Source organism: Ceratotherium simum, chromosome 27 (assembly GCF_057802395.1).
Source record: "Ceratotherium simum simum isolate JZ-2026a chromosome 27, ASM5780239v1, whole genome shotgun sequence".
Lineage (NCBI taxonomy): Eukaryota > Metazoa > Chordata > Mammalia > Perissodactyla > Rhinocerotidae > Ceratotherium > Ceratotherium simum.
Genome location: NC_141926.1, coordinates 29,284,295 through 29,310,968, shown reverse-complemented (window position 1 = coordinate 29,310,968; position 26,674 = coordinate 29,284,295). Strand labels below are relative to the sequence as shown.

Genomic DNA, 26,674 nt, shown 5'->3' with positions numbered 1-26,674 from the left:
ATTAAATTGATGCCAGCTTCTGCGTCTTGCCCTATCCCAGGAATTTTCAATCAGCTACTTAAGGAAAAGATAGAGAAAAGAATTAATCTGAAAAGCAATTTTGCTTGGCTTTTAATTTCCATAAGAAGCTTCATTCAGATCACATACTATTAAACAAAAGTTACTTACAACCACAATTCAACTGATTCATTTGGCAAATATGGCCTTTATTGGGCACTAACTTGGCCAGGGTTGTCCTGGGGCTGGATTATACTGATCAAACAAAATAAGCATGTTCCTTGCCCTCTTGGAGCTTACGGTCTGGAGTTCTGTGGGGGAAGAAGAGGAAAAAACAAAAAAAATTAAATGCAATATTGTATAGAGTAAGTGCTATGAAGAAAGACAAAACAGAGCCAAAGGCTAGAGAGGGCCAGTGGGGGCACATGGAACAGTCTTTTAGCTGGTATGGTAAAACAACTCCACTATGATGAGGTGTCCTCTGTGTCTAGATCTGAATAAAGAGAGGGAATAAGCATGAAAGTATCTATGGGAAGGGCATTCTAGGCAAACAGAATAGGAAGGTCCTGGGGCAGTGGAGCCTGGAGTGTTCAAAGAATAGCAGGAGGGCCAATGTGGCTTAATTGGAGAGGCAGGAGATGAACTGGAGAGGTGGACAGGGGCCAGATCAGTTAGAACTTGCAACAGGAGTCGAGACTTCAGTGCAGGTCTAAATTACTACGACATTTGTGACAGGACTTTAATTAGGGCCACTCTCAATGTTCTTTACTCCTCTTGAGGAATGCAAATAAATTAGCCAATCTAGAATGAGTAAAACCAAGAAAGTGATTCCTGGTGCCAATTGTTCTGTTATTTGTTATGCCATTTTCTAAAAGAAATTACCTTGTTAAAACATCTCATTTATTTACACCCAAAGGACTTTGCATAAACTGAAGTTAAATGCGTATGAGTGCTTTTACAAAGTTGGGGGAAATTACTGCTCAGCCTGAAAAGTGGTGGAGGAGATTTTGCCAATGCGCTTGTGAAATCCTTGTAATTTCCTGGGAATGTAGTCATGTTTTTAGACTTTTTTGAGTAAACATTAGAGATGATCTGTTGTTTTACATATGAGAACACTGACTTTCGCAAAAGTCATCCAGGTCATTGGTGGCTGTTCCAATCAGATTTCGGCAGCACCTCAGTATGTAGAGTGGGCTTGGAGCCAGATACACCCAGACTCATGATCTATTCACAATCTTTCTGCCATTCTGAACCTCATTTTACCCAAATTGATATTGAATAAAATGTAAACATCTAGCCTAGTACCTGGTACATCACACACATTTTAAACCAGTATTTCTGCCTCTTTAGTGCCAGTTGTTATATTTCATGAAGCTGGTGAAAAAGACATTGCTGTCCTTCTTCTGTGCAGAATATTCCGCAAGGCCGTAGCATATTTTGTTTCCTCCGTTCACTTCTCCCTTTCTCTTACCACATCACTTAGAAGCTAAGTCAGTCTAAGAAGAGTCCTCCCTTCTCCCCATACATAACAACCTTCAAACTGGAACGGGCATCTGGTGTAACTATCAAGTGTGCCACATTACACATACAACAAACAAATGGATCCCAAACCTATCAGGCAGGACTTGAAGGACCTACTCTGGGCCCTTCTATTTCATCTCACAGACCCAGACGCTGCTATACTTTGATTTGAATGATGTTTCTACACATGTCAATTCACTCCCATTGATGGATCAGCCACTTAAATCTCAAAATATGGTGTATGAGTGCTATCTGGTTCCAGGATCCACGGTAGCAATTTGTAACTTGAAAGAAAATATACAGTAACACCTCATAGGCCTTTGCCTCTGGCTTCTTATGTGACAAGACCCCTGTGACTTTTGGAGTTGCTTGAAGCTTCTAAGCTCCCAAGGAAGCATCCTTGACCAAAAACAACAACAAACTTGCTGACATAAGGGAGCATTCTTGGGATTGTTATTCCAGAATCCATGAAACATTAGGATATGAGGTACACCCAGGGTTTACCAACTGGCAATTTTGTTCATTTGCTTCCAATTCATTGCCGCCATTACATAAAAATGATCTTCCCTACACAGGAAACAGACTCATCTGCCTATGCTGTCAGGAACCGCCCCAGGCAACTAGAGCCTCTGCCCACGGCTGAGCTGCATATTAACTTTTGGCATTGCTCCTAGGTCTATTCTTGCCATAAACTCATGTCATAAATCATTTTCAGTTTATTAAAACTCAAAATACATATATAAAAAATTAGGGGCTGGCCTGGTGGCACAAGCTGTTAAGCGTGCGTGCTCTGCTGCGGTGGCCTGGGGTTCGCAGGTTCGGATCCCCAGCGCGCACCCCACGCATCGCTTGTTAAGCCATGCTGTGGCGGCATCCCATATAAAGTGGAGGAAGATGGCCACGGTTGTTAGCTCAGGGCCCATCTTCCTCAAGAAAAAAGGGGAGGATTGGCATCAGATGTTAGCTCAGGTTTAGTCCTCCTCACAAAAAAAAAAAAAAAAAATTAAATATTAAAATTAGGTGTAGACACTACAAATTCCTTAACAATCTCAATGTGTAAGACCCATCTGCCCTCTCCCAGGGCCTTTGGTTCTCTCTCCTTCTAAGCAGGCATGCTCAGGGGGAACTTATTTGAGAGGCAGATTTCCGGGACTTCAAAGGACTCCATGTAGAATATTGGCAGTGTCGAGGAATACATTTTCCTGCTTTTCCCACCTGGGTTCTAAGAAGCTAGCAGACTGGCTGGAGCTATACTGAAGAAAACAGGTCAGAGAAGAGAACGAGAAACCCACTGTGACATCATTGGGAAAAGGGAAATGACTTTTTGCTGACTTTATCATCTTTTCCCGCTTCTTTGATCAGAATTCTTCCCTTCTCCCCTGAAACTTTCATTTGCTTCTATCCTCTCTGTCCCCCAAAGCCCACGTCTAGTGTATCCTGTATATAGCCTGGCCACATTCCTCACCTTCGCCAAATTGGAAAGAGAACGGTTTTGAAATGTCTCCATTTATAGACTTGAGTTTTGGCCTTAGCTGTTACATAGTAATATATACTATATATTAACTGTTACCACTGTTATGGTAACCACTTCATCAATGTTATCTTCATTAAAATTAGTGATAATTACCTTTAATAGGAATTTTGTAATGTAGAAGAAATAACTGTCATCTGCAAGAAACAATATCCTAATTTGCTGAAAAATTCCCCACTTTCACCATGAAACATCTTATGGTAAATCCTCCCCCACGAAAAGGAGATAACATACGTTTCACAATAGACATGACCCTATCCAATATGGACAATTATACCACTTACAAAAGTACTTTACTATGCTTCGGGAGAAAGTTTTAGCAAATATTTCCTTAGAGTATTCAGTTCAGGAGATGAAGAATGAGATTTAAATCAGGATTCAAAAAATTTCCCTAGACACTTTACTTCCAATGGAAACATCTGAATGTTAACAATTCACTTTCTTCTTTGGCTCTCCCTTTTACCAGACCCTTTTACTGTCTTATGCTTAATATTTATAGAGCCATATTTAGATAAAGCAAGAAAATAAATGAGGGATTAAAAACAAATTCATCATTGCATGATACATATAAGCAAATGTCCTAAATATCATTAATGACCAGGCTCCCTTCTTTCCACGTCACATTTTTTTCTTAAATTTCTACTCTGTGCACATTTGATGAGGTAAGTATAAAATAATTATAGTAACATGTACATTACAGGTATCCTCGAAGATATGAAGCAGCCAATTTGTACTTTTTCATAAGTAGAAAAAATAGAAATAAAACAACCTAAAGCAGTGGTCTCCAAAGCATGGACCCTGGACCAGCAGTAATAATATCACTAGGAACTTGTTGAAAATTCAAATTATCAAGGCTCCTCAAAGATACTGAATCAGAAACTCAGGAGTGCTACCCAGCAATCTGTGTTTTACTAAACTCTCTAGGTGATTCTGATGCATCCTAAAGTTTGAGAACCACTGACATAAAGGAGGTTTTTCTAGGCAGGATTAGTGTGTTATCTTTCCCTGTGTTCAAATTCAGATGTCTTTAAAGAATCTCATTTCATGACCAAGGCCAAAATAACAGATGCTATGCAAGTAGCCCAGAGATAACCATGGAGTTGTACATCAGTATCAAAAAATTGAATTGAGTCTGGAATATATTAGATTATATGGCTAAAGAAACTCTGAAGATGTAATTAAGTTTGCTAATCAACTGACTTTAAAACAGAGAGATTATCCAGATGGGCCTAATCTAATCACACGGGCCCTTAAAATCAGAGATCTCTCTCCAGGTGGTAGCAGAAAGGGACGTCCAGAGTCAAAGCAGGAGAAGAAATGACTTGCTACTGTTGGCTTGAAAATGAAGGGGGCTATGTGGAAATGGAAAGGGGAAAGGAAATGGGGACCTCAGCCCTACAACTGCAAGAAACTGGACTCTGAAAACCACCAGAGAGCTTGGAAGCAGACTTTTCCACAGACCCTTCAGGTAAGAGCTCATGCCAGCTGACACCTTGATTTCAGCCTTCGTAAGCTGTTGAGCTGAGAGGACCTAGTTGAGCCACGCTGTGCCCAGATTCTGACTTCATGGACTGTGATATAATGAATGGGTCTTGTTTTAAGCTGCTAAATTTGTGGTAATTTGTTATGGCGGCAATAGCAAACAAATACTGGGTGTTAACTTAAAATGCTGTTTCAGCCATCCCACACTTTGCAAGGAACCTGCTGCTTTTGACAGCAACAGAACCAACTGGCAATTTAACATTCAGAACATGAGGTCTTCACAAGTAAGCTTTTGTAATATTCAGAATATCTGGACTATCCCTTTGGATTCTTAAAGGCAATCACTCCTTCAGTACATTTGTCTTGAGGGCACACTCACTCTCCTTGTAGGCTAGACAGCAGCATCTAATATTCATATATCAACCTCTGGAAACTAGAAAGAGGTGCCTGTCTCTTTTCTTTGTTCTCCTCCCTCAGAGGAATCTTTCTATGTAAAGGAAACTTAGCTCACAGGGTTCAGAGAACAGCCACAAGGTAGCCCCATTGCCACATCTTGGTGGACTTTAATCTGTGACATATTGTCAAATCTCAGCACATAAAAGAAAAGAGTCTTCAAATGTGAGTTCAGTTCAGCCATTTTTCACTTTGCAGACATTTAATTCTTTTTATTTAAGGGAAGCATGAAGGGCGTTCCCCATAAGTTTATGACACTACCCACATAGTGGAGTCCTCAAGCTCTTGAAGAAGTCAGGCTAACAAGGAGATCTGAAGCAAAGGTGACAGGCGGTATATCAGTTTGCTAGGGCTGCTATAACAAAGTACCACAGACTAAGCGGCTTAAACAATAGGAATTAACTTCCTCACAGTTCTGAAGGCTAAAAGTCCAAGATTAAGATGTCGGCAGGCCTGGTATCTTCTGAAGGCCCTGCTCCTTGGCTTGTAGATGGCCATCTTCTTCTGGTGTCTTCACATGGTCTTCCCTCTGTGTGTGTCTATGTCCTAATTCCTCTTCTTATAAGGACATCAGTCATATTGGATTAGGGCTCACCCCAATGACCTCATTTAACCTTAATTACTTCTTTAAAGACCCCACCTCCAAATACAGTCACAATCTGTGGTACTGGGGGTTAGGACTTCAACATATGAATTCAGGCAGCAGGGGGAGGTGGTGGACACAATTCAGCACATAGCAGGTGGCAACCAGTTACTTACTTCAGGAGTGTAGCCTCATTTATGCATGGCTACCAATGATCCTTCCAGACAGGGCATCAGAAACTTTGTCACTTTTGTGAAGGGGCTCCAGAAGAGGTTTCTCGCTCATGTATGGCCAGAGAGGATACTAGGTATATTTGCAAACATTAGGTAATAGGAAGTGACAGACCCATGAGAAAGCGAAGTCTACTGATATAAAGCCCAGTGGCCTTTCTGTTGCATTGTACCATTCGTACTGGTTTACAGCAGAATGCTGCTCAAGAAACCATACGCCCTCTGTTTATATCAGAGTTACTAGGAAATTCCATTAAATTTGAAAACCATTCCCATTTATCCGTTTAACTGGTTATCTCTCTTTCACTCTCTTCATGCTTCCTGAAGTACCTATATAATGGAAATGATTCAGTTTTTTTTAATTTCATGTATTTCCTTCACTGAACATAAAAGCTAATTAACATAATCCTTGACATTTATTGCATCAATGTGGCAGACACTGCACTGAGTGGTTTACATGCATTATCTCATTAAACTCACAATAACCCTATGAGCTACATACTATGGTTATCCCAATGTCAGAAAAGGGAACTGAGGTTTGAAGATTCAATATCTTGCTAAAAGTCACACAAGTAATGGAGCCAGGTCTATCAAGGTCTTTCCAACTGCCTCTTCGATGGTGATTAGCTTCAGGATATAATAGGCAAAACTCCTATCATAGAATAAAGAAAAGTGGCACTATCATTCATGAGTTCCCATACATAATGAAAAAATATATTGGCAAGAGGTAACTCACTAATTGTACTGCTATATAACATAAGCTCTGGCCATCAAACTGTCATTACAAAGTTTGGGTGCTTCTGCATGTGAAACATTTCATGGACTTTTGGAGGTGGGAAACCTCTTTCTATTTCATACTGAATTATAAGATTCTCTATAAATAAAGCATTGCATTCATATATCTAAAATGAAATTAATAATAAGACTATAATCTTCAGACAAGTGACAAACTACTCTGGTACTCAGGTCAAAATCATTAACATAATGACTATGACTACCTACTTCTGAGACAACATTAAAAAGGAATGGGAATTTTCAAGAGGAAAAACATGAACAGCAAGCATTCCCTTGGAGAGGACAAAGACACCTACATGAAAAGCAAACCTAGACCTATTCTTTCCCATGAATGAAAATTAAGCTATAACTCACACTAATAAACTTCTTGCTAGGAAAAAAAAATTTCAATATTTGAATGACACTACAAATTCCTGTTGACCTATTTCAAGTAACTATTACCACTTCCTAGTAATATTTTTACTTATCTAGCAATCTCTGGAGAGCAGCTGTTTGTTCTCTTCTCTTGTCAAGCCTTGAACTGACACAACAGCCTCTGCAAATTCAGTGCCATGACAAGGACTCCAGCTTAATTGAGAGGCTGGAGATCTGCTGGAAGTGCCTCAGGATTTATCCTCATCCCAAAATGTGGAGAGGCACAGCGCCCTCTGCTGGTTAAAACCCTGGGGCCACAGCATATATATCCCTCAAAAAAGTGAAATAAAGATTCCGGATAAACATGTGCTGCAAAAATTTTCCACCAGCAGGTCTTCACTAAAAGAAATGTTAAAGGAAATTTTTTGGCCACAGGAAAATTATACCAGATGGAGACTCGAATCTACATAAAGGAATGAACAGCACCAAAAATGGTAAATATGAGTAAATATAAAAGAATATTGTCCTCATTTTTAAGTTACTTAACAGATAATTGGCCCTCTGCTCCTCCCTGTTCCACAGAAAGCCACATGTTGTCTTGCAGTGCCAGCCACATCCCTGAGACATGATGGTTAAGGTCAGAGTGGATAGATTTGTCCATATTGGGTGCCTGGATGTCAGGGCTGGTTTTCATTTTGTTTTTTTGTGAGGAAGACCAGCCCTGAGCTAACATCCCATGCCAATCCTCCTCTTTTTGCTGAGGAAGATTGGCCCTGGGCTAACATCCGTGCCCATCTTCCTCTACATTATACGAGACGCCGCCACAGTATGGCTTGACAAGCGAGGCATCAGTGCACACCCAGGATCCGAACCTGCGAACCCCGGGCCCCCGAAGCAGAGTGTGCGCACTTAACCACTGCGCCACCGGGCCGCCCGGCCGGGGCTATTTTTAACTCCAACAAAGAGGAGATTGTCATCATCAATGACTCTTTCACTGTATAAACTACATGGTCTACATGTTCCAGCATGATTTCACACATGGCAACTTCGGTGGCACAGTCAAGGCTGAGAATGAGTAGCTTGTCAACAATGGGAAGGTCATCTCTATCTTCTAGAAGCAAGATGCTGCCTACATCAAATGGGATGATGCTGGTGCTGAATATGTAGTAGAATCCATTGGGCCTTTAGCTCATCTGAAGGGTGGCGCCAAAAGGGTAATCATCTCTGCCCCTTCTACTGATGCCTGCATATTTGTGATGCTCCCATCCTCAACACAGTTTCCATCCCAGACTTCCTGAACCATGAGAAGTATGACAACTTTCTCGAGATTGTCAGCAATGCCTCCTGCACCACTAACTGTTTTGCCTCCTGGACAAAAGTCATCCAGGATAACTTTGGTATTGGGGAGGGACCACAGTCTGTGTTGTCACTGACACTCAGACTGTGGATCTAGGAAACTGACATGACAGTGTGTGGCTATCCAGAACATCATCCCTGCATCTACTAGAGCTGCCAAGGTTGTGGGCAAGGTCATCCCTGAATTGAATGAGAAGTTTACTGGCATGGCTTTGTGTGTCTCCACACCCAATGCATTGGTTATGGATCTGACCTACCGTCTGGAGAAGGCTGCCAAGTGTGGTGACATCAAGAAGGTGGTGAAGCTGATGTCAGAGGGCCCTCTCAAGGGCATTCTAGGCTACACTGAGAACCAGGATGTCTCCTGTGACTTTAACAATGACATCTACTCTTCTACTTTTGGTGCTTGGGTTGGTATTTCCCTCAGTGATCACTTCGTCAAACTCATTTCCTGATATGATGATGAATTTGATTACAGAAACAAGGTGGTGGGTACCTTATGGTCCACATGGCCTCCAAGGAGTAAGAGTCCCCTGGACTACCAGTCTCAGCAATAGCAAGAGAGGAAGAGAGAGGTCTCCAGCTGCTGGGGAGTCCTTGCCCCAACTCAATCTCCTAACACACTGAGAACCTCCCATCCTCATCACAGTTTCCATTCCAGACTCCCTAAAGAAGAGGAGCGGCTTAGAGAGCACTAGATTGTCGCATACCATCAACATAGTATACTGTACTCCACAAAAATGATGCTTGACTGTTTAAAGCAAAAATAAAAACAACATGCTTGGATTTATAAATGTATGGTGGGGTTTGTAAATGTATGACACAAACAGCACAAAGAACAGGAGGGAGGAATCACAGTATACTGTCACAGAGTAGAGAAGAGACATAATACTATTTGAAAGTAAACTGTGATAACTTAAATATGCATATATAAACCCTAGACACAGAGCAATCACTAAAAAAATAAGAGGTATAGACAATAAATTGAGGAGATAAAATGATATTCAGAAATACTGAACCAAAAAGATAACAGAAAAAGAAGAAAAAACAAAAATAACAAAACAAAACCCTGAACCAAACAGAAAACATAGAACAAGATCATAGATTTAACCCAATCACATTGATAGTTACAACAAAGGTAAGTGGACAGATTGGACTTGGAAAAAAAAAAACAAGAATCACATTTTATATGTAAAACACAGATACCCTCAAATAAAAAGATGAGAAAAAGATATTATGCAATCACTAAGTATAAGAGAGTTGTAGTAACTATTTTAATATCAGACAAAGTAGATTTCAGAGCAAGGAATATCATTAGGGAGAAAAAGGGACCTTTCGTGATGAAAAAGGGACCAATCATGAACAATACATAACAACTTTAAATGGACATGCACCCAAGAACAGAGCTCCAAAAAAATACCAAGCCAAAATTAATAGAATTGAAAAGAGAAACAGAAAAATCTGTAATTACAGTTGATTTCAAAATTTCTCTCTCAGTAATTCATAGAACAACTAGGCAGAAGATCAGTAAAGATACAGAAGACTTGAACAACATTCTCAATGAACTGGACCTAACCAAGTTATCAAACTCTCTAGCCAACAACACTGAATATACATTGGCACTGAAAAAGTTACCATAGACCAAGTAGACCTAAGACATAAAGTAAGTCTCAATAATTGTCTTAATAGACATAATTGAAATTTTAATAAATTTCAAAATTTATTGTACTTAGTAATAATAGCTAACATTTTTGTTGTAAATATACATAACATAAAATTTACCATTTTAACAATTTTTGAGTGTACAATTCAGTGGCATTAAGTACACTCACGCTGTTCAAATTTTAAAATATTAAAATAAATCCAAATATGTTTTCTGACTACAATAGATTTAAATAAGACATCAACAACAAAAAGATATCCAGAAAGTCCCCCAATATGAAGAAATTAAACAAACACTTTTAAATGAGCCGCAGGTCAAAGAAGAGGTCACAAAGGAATTTAGAAAATATTTTGAACTGAAAAAATGAAAGCATAACTTATCAAACCCTTAGCTGCAGCTAAAGCAGTGCTTAGAGGGGAATCAATCTATAGCTTTAAATACTTATGTAAGAAACGAAGGAAGATCTGATATCCATGATCAGAGCTTCTGTCCTAAGCAGTTAGTAAAGAAGAGAAAATTAGACCCAAAGAGGTAGAAAGCAGAAAAACACAAAGCTAAGAGTGAAAATCAGCAACACTGAAAATGGACCAACAATAGAGAAAATCAATGAAAGTAAATGCATTGGTTATGGATCTGACCTACCGTCTGGAGAAGGCTGCCAAGTGTGGTGACATCAAGAAGGTGGTGAAGCTGATGTCAGAGGGCCCTCTCAAGGGCATTCTAGGCTACACTGAGAACCAGGATGTCTCCTGTGACTTTAACAATGATATCTACTCTTCTACTTTTGGTGCTTGGGTTGGTATTTCCCTCAGTGATCACTTCGTCAAACTCATTTCCTGATATGATGATGAATTTGATTACAGAAACAAGCCACGGGGCTGGCCCCTGAAAAGTTTTATAGAAATGGAGAGAAATTAGAATGCCCAAACAATTTTGGAAAACAAAGTCAGAAGTTAGAAGACTAAATCTACAGTAACCAAAAAAATCATAATACCAGAGTAAAAAGAGATCTATATATCAATGGAACAGAATGTAAAACTCAGATATAGACTCTTACATACATAGTTAGTTGATTTTCAATATAGATGACAAGGTAATTAAATGGGGGATAGAAAGTCTTTTCAACAAATGGTGCTGGAACAACTAAATATCCACATGGAAACAATTGAAATTCAACTATCACCTGACACCATTCACAAATAATAACTCAAAATGGCTTATCATTCTAACTGTAAAATTTCTGGGGGAAAAAAACAGGCATAACTCTTTGAAGCTTGGAGAAGGTAAAGATTTCTTGACAGGACAAAAGCATGAACTACAATAAAATGTTGATATATGTGGATATATTGACTTCATAAAAAATAAAGACTTCTGCTCTTCAATAAAAGCTGCTAAGAAATGAAAGGACAAGATTAGGTAATACATATAGCTGACAAAAGACTTATATGTAGAATATATAAAGAGTTCTTAAACTTAAAAATAAGAACACATACATACACGCACAATTTAAAATGCCCGAAAGGTTTGAAAACACACTTTATAAAAGAAGATATACAAATGGCCAATAATTACATGAAATGATGTTCAATATTAAATCAGACGACACAGGCTAACTAGAATGGCTAAATTAAAAAGACAATACCAAGTGATGAGGAGGATGCAGAGCAACTGGAATTCTACACTGCTGGCAGGAACAGAAAATGGTACAAATACTTTGGAAAACAGTTTGAGAGTTTCTTAAAAAGTTAAAGATATACCTATCACGTGACCCAGAAATTCCACTCTTAGGTATTTATCTAAAAGAAATGAAAACATATGTCCACAAAAACTTGTTCGTGAATGTTCACAAGCAGCTTTATTCTCACAGTTTCCAAAAACTGAAAACAACAAAATGTCTAACCACAGGTAAATAAACAGATGGTGGTATATCCATACAATGGAATATAAGTCTGCAGCAAAAAAAAAAAAAAAAAAAGAATAAACTATGGATGCAGCAACAACATAGCTGAATCTCAAAAATATGCTGAGCAAAAAATAAACACAAAAGACTGCATACATTATAATTCCACTTATATGAAATTCTACACAAGGCAAAGCTATTTTACTGTGAGAAATAAGTCATTGGATGCCTGAGCCAGAAGTAAGAAGAACTCAATGGAATGAATATATGGGTACTTTTTAGGGGGTGAAGGAAGTATTCTATGTCTTGATTTTGATGGTACATATAAGTTATACATTTGTTAAAACTCATTGTACTGTATACTTTAAAATGGGTGCATTGTATTATAGGTAAATTATACTTCAATAAAATTTGAAGGGAAAAAAGAACAAACCTGGAGGCCTTTCTCCAATCTATGTGATCATCTAATTCCCTCTTCTCAGTTCAATTCCCAAAAAACTCCTACTCTTTCCTCACATGTCCTTAATATTTGCCCTTTGACATTATTATCTTGAGCAGCCACTCCCTGCCTCTAACCTGGGATCTTCTTGTTACCACCAATACCCATGACCCCAAACCATTCTGGAAAGTAGGACATAGACTTCTCAACTTCGCTCTAATTCTTGAAATAGACTCAGACATACTTTTTATTTTTCCATTTTTACTAAACTTGACTAAAGGGAAAAAGAAGTAGATCATGATGATAACCAAGAATGGAGAAAATTACATAGTTACCAAGAATGGAGAAAATTACACAGTTACCAAATTTTTCACAGAGTACTAGAACATCCTATGCATTCTAAGGTTTATCTTAAATGATCTAAGTAAGCAAGATGCTAAATATTTGCCTTTGGAATCAATCTACAAAACTAAGACTGCCCTGCACGTATATATGGTAACTGACAAATAATAATATACAACTGAAATTTCACAATGTTATAAACTATTATGACATCAATAAAAAAAAAAATACTAAGAGTGCCCTAGATGTTAGAACAAGTTACTAGATCTTGGTCCTTCTGTGATCTCTAGTATGTTCTGCTATATCTGGTAAATTCTTATTGCCTCCAACATCAAGAAGTAGTAAAGGTTTTAAATCACTTTAGATTAAGACATATCTGAGGTTAAACATCAGTTCTATCACCTATGTATATGACCCTGAGGCAAGCAGCTTTAGATGCAAAATGGCTGGGCTGCCTCCTTAGAGGAGAGCAAGATCACTTTTCATGGCTGCTAGAATTTCAGATTGTCCATTAAGCCCTTCCTGTCATCTCCTACTCTTTTATCCATTGCAGGCTTCCATGTCTTCACGCTGGCGTCATATTATAGAGAAGCATGCAACTAGGCAGTAGATTTAGAACTGATAAACAGGAAGTAAGGAATGACAAAGTTTCTAAACAGATAGGTAAATGATGAAATGAAAATTTAGTAAGAGTACTTTGCCAGAGACCAGAATTCACCAAGAAGCACTCAAATTTGATAAGCCTCCTAAGTACTATTTATTTTCATATCATGTTTTTAGAAAAGGGGAAAGATAGAAGAAAAACAGATAGGAAGAGTCAAATATACTACTTATTGCTGCCACATATATCTTTCTGAAGAATAACAATAGTCATATAGCCCCCTACTTGAAAATCTTCAGAGCTTTCCCATTTCCTACAAATCAAAGCCTGAACTCAAGTGTCTGCCATTCAAGATTTTTCATACTCTCACCTGAGCCTATTTTCCTCAATGTGCCTTATGCTGCAATAAATTAAAACGCTCGGAGCCGGCCCAGTGGCGCAAGCGGTTTAGTGCGCATGCTCTGCTGCTGCGGCCCGGGGTTCACTGGTTCGGAGACCGGGCGCCCACCGACGCACGGCTTGTCGAGCCATGCTGTGGCAGCGTGCCATACCAAGTGGAGGAAGATGGGCACGGATATTAGCCGAGGGCCAGTCTTCCTCAGCAAAAAGAGGAGGATTGGCAGATGTTAGCTCAGGGCTGATCTTCCTCACAAAAAAAAAAAAAATTAAAATGCTCATTGTTTCTCATAAACATCTCATGCTTTTCCATCTCTGACATTTCGCTCTTGGATATGATCTTCTGCAATGTCTCTTCCTCCATCAGACCTCATAATGTAAATCCTTCCTTTCTTCAGGGTCTAATTCAAATGTCTCTTCTTCCATGAATCTGACTTCCCACCACATCCTGAAATCAGAAGTCTGTAGTCTTTCCTTAGAACTCCCACAACACTTTGTACATTTCCTTTTACCGCTCTAAAACCCAAGAATCTGCCTCTTCCTGTTAATATCTTGCTAGTTCTCATGGCAATAATAATTGATGAATGAATGAATAGAGATGGTTCTTCTAAATAAGCACTTTACTGAGAATTTTCTAAAGTCAAACCCTTATAATAGATTATCGTGTACCACAATTCTCTTTTTGAACTTCAGCTGCTCACCACCATCTAGCCTGTTGATCATCTTTTATATAGAGGTAGAAAACATATACACTTATGGATATTCTTCACAGTTGAATATGTGTTCCTTATTACTTTCAAATGTGTAAAAGGGCGGGTGGTGCCAGCAATCTTTCTTTAAAGGGAATGCAAGGGGACAGCCTGTTCTATGGTTGGCAGCCACAACATGTGTCCACGTGATCCATCACAGTACAAGACCATTTCACAGTTTATATGGTATATTAATCAGCTTTGGTTATGGAAACAAACAACCCTAAAATCTAAAGAGTTGGCAACAAAAAACATGCATTTCTTACTTAAAGGTCTAAGAGTGGCTGCGTCTCTGCTCAGCTCTGCTCCATAAGTCTTCTTATTCTGGGACCCAGACTGAAGGAGAGCTATTTCTGCTATCGTACAAATAAAGACACATGGCCAAGCTTAACAACGACACAGAAAGTATATTCTGCCTAGTGGAAGGCACTGTGGTCACGTGGCAAAAGGAACGGATGTATACCTCTTGGAGAAGGACCACATAGTTGGGAACAATAAAATCCAACACATGTTGTTAACTAAGCTGAAAGAGTAGCCCCATTCTTCACAGCCAGGCTGTGCTCTCTCCTGCCACTCTTCTCCAGCCATCTACAGGTTAGGGCAGCGGAAAAAGCAATCATCACTCCCTTGATACATTTGCATAAGCACTTAAGTTCAACTCCAAAATGCGGTTTTCCAAAGTATGGAAAGAGATAATAAGGCAGTTTCTGGAAAGAGACCTTGGGGTTGTGGCTTGCCTGCCATTCATCAGATGCCCAAACTCAATTACACAGCAAACATTGAAGCCTGAATGACAAAAAAAAAAAAACGTGGTTGAATGGGGAAGAAAGCCTAAATACTCTTTCATTCATCTGTTCTAACTGAAAAATACACACAATTTAAATGAAACAAAATTCCTCCAGCCAGCCAAGTGTGATCACTTTGATAAGCCACTGATTGATATGTTAAACTTATTATTTTCACCAAGTCTTCTAACCTTATACATGTCAACTGGTCACAAAGATAACCCATCTGTGACCTTCCTTAAACAGTCTGTTGGAAATGATCCCAGTTTTAGCCAATTCCTCTTTTGTTCACAACAGCAAGCTAAGGAGTCCTAAATTGCGAAACAATTGTTTTAAAGCCCAGCCTTGGATGCAGATGAATAGTTTTGTAAAGGTGGACCCTAGAGGTGAAATGGCATAAAAGGAATTCTAGTACCTTATGTAAATATCCTCAATAAGGCCTCCTTCCAATTTGTTTTATAGAGAGATTCAGAACCTTGAAGGGCTGACCAAGCAGGCTAAAAGCTCTATGGAGAAAGCCATGGCAAAAAATAAGCAAATGTCTGCTTAGACCGGGCCTTCTGCCTTTTACACTAAATACTCAGTAAGATAAGAACTTTATTGAGTTTACAGGCTAGTGTCACAGAAATCACCATCCAAGGCAGGTGATATAAACCCAAGAGCCTTAGAAATAAGGTAGGGTAGCAACTCTCAGAAATAAGAACCACTTTCCCTCTGTGGTAGCCAATCCCCAAGGTGGCTCCTAATGATTCCTGCCTCTTGTTAATTCACACTGCTGTAAGGTTCCCTCCCACTTCATACCAGAGTTGGTATGTATGACCAATAGAATACAACAGAGGTGATAGTGTGTCATTTCCAAGATCAGGTTATAAAACTCTATGGCTTGGGTTACTCACTCTAGAGAAAGCCAGCTTCTATGTTGTGAGCTGCCCTATAGAGAGGCCAATATGACAGAGAACTGACAGGCCTCTGGCTAACAGCCAGGAAGGAAATGAGGCCCTCAATGCAACAGCCTGTGAGGAACAGAGGCCAACAACCATGTGAATGAGATCAGAAGCAGACTCTATCCCAGTCAAGCCTTCAGATGAGACTGCAGCCCCGACCAACAGCTCATCTGTAACTTCATGAGAGACCTTAAGCCAGAATTACCCAGCTAAGCCATCCCAGATTCTGATTCACAAAATTTGTGAAATAATAAATGTTTGCTGTTTTAAACTGCTGAGTTTTGGAGTAACTGTTATGTAGCAATAGATATTTAATATACCCTCACTGTTAAGGTTGTGTCTGTTGGATCTTATTCTTCAAAAGACAAAGGAAAAAAAATGAACCTTTTTACTTTGTTCCTTACTCATTTCTAATTTTTCCTTAGCCTTAAATTAATACCAATGTTTTATAATATATACCTTCTAATTTCTAAAAGCATTAGAAATCTTAAATTAGATATATATAAATTAGAATATAACAGTCAATATCTATCAGTATAAAATTTCCCTTTGTACAGTGGGAGGTTAAAATTCTATTTCTAGTAATATAAAATTCACTTTGCTAGCAATTAATAATATAAGATGAAACGATAAGATTGTGTTCCCATTGCTTCTGTGAGACTAATACAACACGAAACAGACTTTTCCAATTTTTTAATAACAGTAATACAGAAAAATCTAATGTAATATTTATATCATCACCATATGTTATTTATCAGCATTATTTCAATACAATTCACGTTGGTAACTTTCTAAAGCAAAAAAAAATTTTTTTTTATAAAGATTTTATTTATTTATTTTTTCCCCCCAAAGCCCCAGTAGATAGTTGTATGTCATAGATGCACATCCTTCTAGTTGCTGTATGTGGGACGCAGCCTCAGCACGGCCGGAGAAGCAGTGCGTCGGTGCGCATCCAGGATCCAAACCCGGGCCGCCAGCAGCAGAGCTTGCGCACTTAACTGCTAAGCCACGGGGCCAAAAAATTCTTATTAAATACATTTCAGTGAGAGATCCTTCAATAAAAGACAAAAAAAAAAAAAAAGTTTGAAAGTAAGATGGAAAAGAAATGGCAAAATGAGTATTTTTAGTTGTTAAGACATCCTAAAATTTCAGCTATAGCTTTGGTAAAATCCAACCTTGATGTTAATAATATTTGAAAATTAAGCCTTATGTATATAGTACAAGTTAGTTTGAATATATTTTTCCTCTGGCTATACTGACCTGATTAGCCAACTGCCAGATTTTATCCAATTGTTTGGTTAGTAGTAAAATAAAAGGTAACGTATGCTGGATATTTATAATACACCAAGTTTGTGCACTTGACACACTTAAGCATAGGTTTATTATTATAAACTGGAGGAAGCGGAAGCTTTTAAAATTATAACTAAATTGTCCATGGTTCTACTGTTAGTAAGTGGCAGAGGATTTACACCCAAATTGTCTTGCTCTCGAAGCCCTAGTTTTACCACTGCACTGTACTGTGGTCTTCTCCCACATGCCTGAGGATCTGCTCCTCCATTCTTCATTAATCACTAAACTCCAACAGCACTGAACACAGTCTTTGCCAGATAACACAGAACTTAAAATGATCCTGCTGCTGATAGCTTCACATATTGAGTCCTTAATATGTTCCTAATACTCAATACTTGCTTTACAAGTATTTATTCAGTTAATCCTCACAACGATTATGATAAAAATGCGTAAGTCATAATAATAATTCCCATTTTAAAGAGGTGGAAAATGAGGCACAACCATCTTTTATTGTTTAGTGTAGAAAGAAAGAACAGGTTTAAAACAAAAAACCTGTGATTGAGCCCTAACTCTGCCATAAAATATTATCATATCTATGAATCACTAAAATAACATATAATTTCCTTATTTATAAAGTAAGGTGGTTGAACAAGATAATTTTTTAATTTTTTTTTGTGGAAGTTTTCTTTGTTTCGGTGAGGAAGCTTGGCCCTGAGCTAACAACTGTTGCCAATCTTCCTCTTTTTGCTGGAGGAACACTGTCACTGAGCTAAGATCTACACCAATCTTTGATAATTTTTTAATTTTATTAGACCATTCAAATATGTCTTATCTAATTGTAAGCATTTTGAAATCTAGATCTCTATTTAATAAATGTTTCTAATTACGTGCAAAAGTAGAAGCAGCTCAACAAATACTACAGAACATCTATGAACTCTAATTTAAAAGGGAACGAAAATGCTAGCCTCCATATTAGAAGCTTGTATCAATCACTAGTCCCCTCTTCATCAGAACACATGGATGTCCCTCTTCTTGAACACGCGGATGTCTCCTATGATATCTCAATTCCAACGAACAATATTTCTTTCACCATAGTAATTCTTCTTCTTCACTGATTTATTGCCATATATAATATTAAGGTCCAAAAAATTTATGTAATTTTCTATTAAAAATCTGTATGCTACTTGAATGAGATTTTGGTTCCTAGGTACTTATTGATTTTCATAACTATTTCTCTAATTTTTTGTTAAAATCTGCTTTTTAAAAAACTGTCAAAGCCAAATTCTGGCTTCCAGGACAAACCTATTATTTGATAGTTTATTAGACTAGATGATTAAGTGCTTTCCTAAAGACCAAATAAACAATGTCATAAAATAAACTGCCAGTGTCAATCTGCTATATAATCCTATAATAGTTAAAGTTAATTGGAAGAAGCCCATCCTTCTAAATCCAAATAGTTTTAGCATAATAAAGAACAGATCCATTACTACATATATGACAAGAGCATGAATCTATATAATAGTGATTGAATATTTGGCAATGGTGTCAAAAAATCAAGGTCACCAAATATGATAAAGACCAATTATAAGTTTCAAATGTAAATTACATATAACTGAAGTGAAAAATTATTTTTGTATGATTGTTCAGATACTTATTGATCTAAACCTTTCAAAGCCAAGTCCAAAGCATATTTCTCTATCTACTATTATGACATATATTACTGAATAATAACCACAATTAAAGAAGGAAGATAAATATGTCTACCTTGAGCCAGACCTGATGGCCTAGTAGTTAAAGTTAGGTGTGCTCCGTTTTGGCGGCCTGGGTTTGGTTCCCGGCCATGGAACCACACCACTCATCTGTCAGTAGCCACGCTGTGGTGACGGCTCACAAAGAAGAACCAGAAGGACTTACAACTAGAATATACAACTATGCACCGGGGCTTTGGGGAGGAAAAAAAAAAGAGAGAGGAAGATTGGCCATAGATGTTAGGTCAGAGCAAACCCTTCCCAGCAAAAAAAAAAAAAAAAAATCTATCTTTATAAAAAGTCTTCAGTAAATGACTAATCTTAAAAATATGACAGCCAATATTTAATAATTTTAGTAACAAAAATAAGTTTTAAAAATATCTGTTAAGAAGGTAATGAGATATTCACATTTAATATTTTTAATGACTATACAAGCCTATCATCCTTAGTTTAAAAAATGCTCCCAAATATCTGCAAAATAAACAATATTTTATTATATACTGCATGCCAAATATTTTGCTAAGAATTTTACCTGGATTATTTAATTTTATATGTACAGTAACTATTAAGTTACTATTATAATTAAGTACTACTATAATTATCCCCACCTAACACATTTGACACCTTTGACAAGCTGATTTTTAACAGTTCTCCAAACCCATTTATATGCTTTAGCCTGGAATGTCTTTTCCTCCATCAAACCTCATAATGTATATCCTTCCTTCCTTCCAGGTGCAATTCAAATGTCACTTCCTCAATGAATATGACTTCCCTCCACCTCCTGAAACCAGAAGTCTATACTCTTTTCTCAGAATTCCCACAACCCTTTGTACAGTACCTGCTCTAAAATCCAAGATTCTGCCTCTTCCTATTAATATCTTCCTAGTTCTCATGGGAATAATAATTGATGGATGAATGAATGAATGGAGATCCCATGGTTCTTCTAAATAGGCACTTTACTAAGGCCTTTCTAATGTCAAGCCCTTATAACAGATTAAAATGTACCACACTTCTCTTTTTGAACTTAAGCTATATATTCGAGTGAAGAAAAACCATACACGAGAAGTAGCTAACATAGCCTACAAAAAATTCCACTATGGAATTTTCCTAATAAAGCTTAAAAGCAAGCCTCAAAATGATCAACCATATACTCTAGAAAATTAAATGCCTACTTGAACAAAATCCAACATTCTATTAACAAAGACCCTAAAATCCAGACACTCAACAATGTAAACTCAGTAATGTCCATCATCCAATAAAAAATTACTAGATATGTAAAGAAGAAAAGAAGAAAAATCAGTAAAAAGGCACAAAATGAAAAAAAAAAACATGGAGGCCGGCCCTGTGACTTAGCAGTTAAGTGCGCATGCTCCGCAACCGGTGGCCCGGGTTCGGATCCCAGGCGTGCATCGATGCACCGCTTCTCCGGCCATGCTGAGGCCATGTCCCACATACCGCAACTAGAGGGATGTGCAACTATGACATACAACTATCTACTGGGGCTTTGGGGAAAAAAAAGGAGGAGGATTGGCAATAGATGTTAGCTCAGAGCCAGTCTTCCTCAGCAAAAAGAGGATTAGCATGGATGTTAGCTCAGGGCTGATCTTCCTCACAAAAAAAAAAAAAAGATGGAATTACCAAAGACTATAAAGCCGTGATTCAAAATATATAGAAGGATTTAAAGTAAAATGTACACATAATAAAGAAATAAATAGAGACTCTCAACAGAGAAATGGAAACTATTCTATAGGATAGGTTTAGCAGATTAGACACTGGTAGAGAAAAGATCAGTAAACTTAAAAGAAGGTCACTAGAAACTATACAAACAGAAGCACTAGAATTGTTAGAACTATCAGACTGAATTTTTTAAAAAACTATGATTAATATGTTAGAGGATTAGTGTAAAAGGCAGAAAACATGAACAAACAGATGGGGAATTTCAGCAGAAAAATGGAAATGATAAGAAAGAGCTGAAAGAAATGCCTGAAATAAAAATTAGTCATGAAGAATGACTTTGAGAGACTCACCAGTAGATTTGACAGAGTCAAAAAAAGAATTAATCAATCTGATGATAAGTCAATAGAAATTATCCAAGCTAAAACACAAAGATAAAAAAGAGTGAAAAAGAAAAATAAAACAGAATAGAGCATCAAAAAGCAGTAGAAAAATATCAATCGAACATAAGCATAGCTAGAATCCCGGAAGGAGAACACAGAGAAAAAGGGGCAGGAGAAAAAAAAAAAAATCTACACCTGGGCATATCAAATTCAAATGGCTGACCATTAAAGACAAAGAGAAAATACTGAAGACAGTCAGAGGAAAAAAGACAAGTTATATACAAAGAAACAAAAGTAAGAATTAGAGCAGAAGTTTTGACCGAAACTATGCAAGCCAGACTATGGAGTGACAGAAAGAAAATAACTGCGAAGCCATAAAAATACATTCATCAAAAATAACTTACAAAAATAAAGGATAAATATTTTTTCAGGTTAAACAAAACTGAGAGAATTCATTACCAACAGGTTTGCAATACAAGAAATGTTAAAGGAAGTTACTCAGGAAGAAGGAATACGACACAAGACAAAAACCTGGATCTACAGAAAAAAATGAAGATTGCTGGATATGGTTAGAATAAAAGTAAATATAAAAGATATTCTTTTCTTAATCACAGTAAAAAGGATAACTGATTGTCTAAAGCAAAAGTTGTCAAACATTTTCTTTAAAGGATCAGGTAGTAAATATCTTCAGCTTTGTGGGCCATAAGTTCTCTGTTGCAATTACTCAACTACGCCCTTGGAGCATGAAAGCTGCCATAAATTATACATAAATGAATGAGCATGACTGGTTTGGGCCTAAGGGTTGTATTTTTCTAAGGCCTGAAAAACGTATGGCAACAATAGCAAAAAAATGAGAGAGATGAACTAGAAGTATACTGTTGTAAGTTTCTGACATTGTATATGAAGTGGTATAATATTACTTAAAGGTTAACTGCAATTAATCAAAGATGTATATTGTAAACCCTAGAGAAACACTAAAAATAATGTAATAAGATGTATAAATAATAAGCCAATAGTGAAGTTAAAATGGAATCATAATAAATAATTCAAAAGCAGGCAGAAAAAGGAAAAGTGGAAGAGAAAAACAAGTGGAACATATAGAAACCAACTAGCAAGTTGGGCAGATTTTAATCAAACCACATAAATAGTTACATTATGGATAAATGATCTAAACATACTGATTAAAATACAGAGATGATCAAATTGAATAATAAAGCAAGATCCAAATACATGCTGTCTCCAAGAAACCCACTTTACATATAAAGACATAGGAGGTTAAAAGAAAAAGAATTGGGAAAGCACACTATGCAAACACAAATCAAAAGAAAACTGGAGAGGTTATATTAATATCAAAGTAGTCTTCAGAAGAAGGAATATTACCTGGGATGAAGGGGTAAATTACACAATGATAAAGGGTTACATTCAGTAAGACATAAAAATCCTAAATGTGTACACACTTAGCAACAGAGCTTCAAAATACATGAAGTAAAAATTTATAGAAATAAAGGAAAAAATATACAAATCCACAACTATCGATGGAAATTTCAACACAACTCTTTCAGTAATTAATAGAACAAGTAGACAGGAAATCACTAAGGATCTAGAAGACCTCAATAACAATATCAACTGATTTAACACAACAGCAGATTAAACATTCTTTTCAAGTGGACATGGAACATTCAGCATGATAGAACATAATCTGCACCATAAAACAAACTTCAACCAATTGAAAATCACCAATACCACACAAAGTGTCTTCTCCAATCATAACAAAATTAAATTAGACATCAATAACAGAAAGATATCTATAGAACTCCCAAATATCTGGAGATTAAACAAGATACTTCTTAACATCCCATGGGTCAACCAGCAAGTTGAAAGGAAAATTACAATGTTTTGAATTGAATGAAAATAAAAACACAATATATCCAAATGTACAGGAATGTACTAAAGCAATGCTTGGAGGGAAATGTATAGTGCAAAATGCTTACATTAGAACAAAATGGGGCTGGCCCCGTGGCTTAGCTGTTAGGTGCGCGCGCTATGCTGCTGGCGGCCAGAGTTCGGATCCCGGGTGCACACCGAGGCTCCGCTTCTCCGGCCACGCTGGGGCCGCATCCCACGTACAGCAACTGGAGGGATGTGCAGCTGTGACGGTGCAACTATCTGCTGGGGCTTTGGGGGAAAAATAAATAAATAAAATTATAAAAAAAAAAAAAAGAACAAAATGAAGTTTTAAATGAATCATCTAAGAACAATAACCCTAACACCTGTTCTCTCTTCCTTTCCATCAGAGTGAATTATCTTAAGGAAGATACATACGTCCAACAGAGAGATTTTCCAAACAAATGCCTGTGCATTTTGAAGCTAGACATTATAATCAATTAAGATGCATTTCTAGAACATCTGGTCACTAGCCAGGCATCCAATTTAGGAAATGTCCCTTTAAGCATTAAATGCAACTGTTTTCAGTAACATTTTGCCTCCTTCTTCCTTTGAAAGCAAAAATATCTGCTTCAAAACTATAGTTTTGTATTCAAAAAAAAGTTTACTTTATTGTTTACTACTTATTATTCTTACAGATGAAGATGGAAACATACAAAACACACAGTAGGAAAAAATAATTAATATTGTATATCATAAAATGATAAAGATATGGTCATAAATAATGTGTCTTGAACTTAGGGTGACCAACCATCACCAAATGGCCAAGATTAAAGGGATTCCGGAAACATGGGATTTTCAATACTAAAACTGGGTAAGTCCTAGGGGAACCAAGACAAGTTGGCAAACCTGCTTGAACTATACTCAAGATATGTTTATTTTTAAGACATCTAAAAGAATAATTGAATTAGGCATATATCTCTAATGAACCATAGAGATCTATTTTAACAATTTTAGAAATAAAATTATCAAATCCCTCAAAATAAAGTAATTCAATGTTTGTCTTAAAACTCATGCTAAATTGATTTTTTGCTTATTTTCATGGCATCTAACAATGTGTTTGTGGATAAATCCACGGGTATGCCTCATGGCCTCAGCCCTGGGCCCACTGATCCTTCCTAGACTGGCTCTGTGCATTTTCCATCTTTTCAGTTTGATCTCTTTTTTGTTTTTCATAGCTACCACCACTTCCTCTATTTCTTGGCATTACTATCCAAGATTATTGGCTGAAATATACTTGGAATCTCCAGTTCTGCTTGCCTTTATCTACCTAAACATGTTACAAAGTAACTGAGGCTACACCAGCTACTGACTGGCCTTTCCTTTTTTCTCCTTTTTAGATGGTGTAGTCAGTGCAGTAGTTCTCAATGGGTGCGTGAGTGCCTGTGTGGCAGTGTGTAACAGTGTATGGGGTGGGCTTTGGGGGGGGTACCACAACCACCAAAAGGCCTTCTGCAAATGACAGAAACTCCCACCCCCAAAGACTCTAGTTTGATCCCCGGAAAACTGAGGTAGGAAGTAGCACAGAAAAGTTTGAAAACGTCTCATGGTTGATTCTGATATATCTATCCCTAACTCCCCAAGCTCTACCCATATACACACGCATGCCAGCACACACATACACACACATGCACACCACTGGAATCCTGATACAAACCAACTATTTCATTCCTGCTAGTGGGTTCTTCAAACTTTCTTCCTTCCTATCCTGCCTCCCTCCCATCCACTGCCTACAAACGCACACACACACACACATCGGTACCATGAAGGCATTTCTCTTTGGGCAGAAAAACAACAGTGATAGCAGACAATTCAAATGATGGTGGGTTCATCTTAGAAGAACTCTACCATCCAAGTGCCCCCTTGCATCTAACATAGCTCTGAAGAGAGATTATGCCACGTTAAGCCTATTATTAACTCACAATAATCCTAAAAGAGAATTACGGTTACCAGCATCACTTTATAGAAGGGAAAAGTGAGTTATGGAGACAGAAAGTAGAATAGTGGTTACCAGAAGCTGAGGGGAGGGGACAGTGAGAAGCAATTATTTAATGGGTACAGAGTTTCAGTTTGGGATAATGAAAAAGTTCTGCAATTGGATAGTGGTGATGGTTGCACAATGTGAATGTATTAATGCCACTGAATTGTATACTTTAAGTGGTTAAAAGAATAATACTATTGAATGCAAACAATTATTTCAAATCTTAGTTTGGTATTATATTTTTCAAAGCAGAACATATGCACTATTAAAAATATTCTCTAGGGGCCAGCCCGGTGGCGCAGGCGGTTAAGTGCATACGTTCCGCTGCGGCGGCCCGGGGTTCGCCGGTTCGGATCCCGGGTGCGCACTGACGCACCACTTGTTAGGCCATGCTGTGGCGGCGTCCCATATAAAATAGAGGAAGATGGGCATGGATGTTAGCCCAGGGCCAGTCTTCGTCAGCAAAAAAGAGGAGGATTGGCATTGGATGTTAGCTCAGGGCTGGTCCTCCTCACAAAAAAAAAAAAAAAAAAAATCCTCTAACTTGGGGGCTGCCCGGGTGGCAAGTGGTTAAGTTCACACACTCCACTTCAGTAGCCTGGGGTTCGCAGGTTCAGATCTCAGGCACGGACTTACGCATTGCTTATCAACCCATGGTGTGGCAGGAGTCCCACATATAAAGTAGAGGAAGATGGGCATGGATGCTAACCCAGGGCCAATCTTCCTCAGCAAAAAGAGGAGGATTGGCAACAGATGTTAGCTCAGGGCTAATCTTCCTCACAAAAAATAAAATAAAACAAAAAATATCCTGTACCTTAAAAACATTCTACAATTCAATTCTACCCACCACAAACATTTATTCCCAGGCAATCTGAAAAACATAGTATGCCTAATGGTCAACAGGACTGACCTGGTAGTCAGACTATCTAGATTGAATCTTCACTTCAGTGTTTTCCAGCTGTGAAGATGGACAAGCTTTCTAATTTCTCAGTATCTCATTTTCCCTTCTATAAAGTGATGCTGATAACAGTAATTACCTCTTAGGATTATTGTGAGTTAATACATGAATTAATAGATATAAAACACTTTGAACAGTTCCTGGCACATAGCAAACATTCAATAAATGTTGGCCAATATGTTTTGTAGTGGTGTAACAAAAAGTTAAGCTTTGTTACTATATAAAACATTTATATGCTGATAAAGTAAGGATGTTATTTTTAAAATAACATACAAGAAAAAATGTTGACAACCAGCAAAGAGAATACGCTAAAGAATTTGCAAAAGAATTTTTTAAATAAAGCTATTCCAGTTGTGTATGTTTCAAGTTTTATAGGTGATTTATTTTTCCTTTGTACAATGATTCTACAACTTAGGAATACTGTTTATGTATGTATGTCCTCTGAGCAACAGACCATGCAGGATAACAAATAGCCTTTGCCACTTTTCATTTGCATACTATTAATGGGCAACAACTTTAATTGTTATTTATGTTTAAAATTTAATGAAAATATGAATAATTTTAAATTTTTTCTG

The 26,674-nt window shown here is 37.5% G+C and overlaps 1 protein-coding gene and 1 pseudogene across 1 annotated transcript in view; one reads left to right on the top strand and one right to left on the bottom strand.

Annotated features, from left to right (window-relative positions):
* Window positions 1–247: 247 nt before the first annotated feature.
* The window catches only part of LOC101398824 (RNA-binding motif protein, X-linked 2-like), a 38,039-nt gene continuing 11,612 nt past the window's right edge, over window positions 248–26,674 (bottom strand). The window contains 1 exon segment of the mRNA XM_087417849.1: window positions 248–308. Coding sequence (XP_087273975.1) covers window positions 294–308 — 15 coding nt within the window. The 3' untranslated portion in view covers window positions 248–293.
* On the top strand, window positions 7,575–8,828 carry LOC101395113 (glyceraldehyde-3-phosphate dehydrogenase-like; annotated as a pseudogene).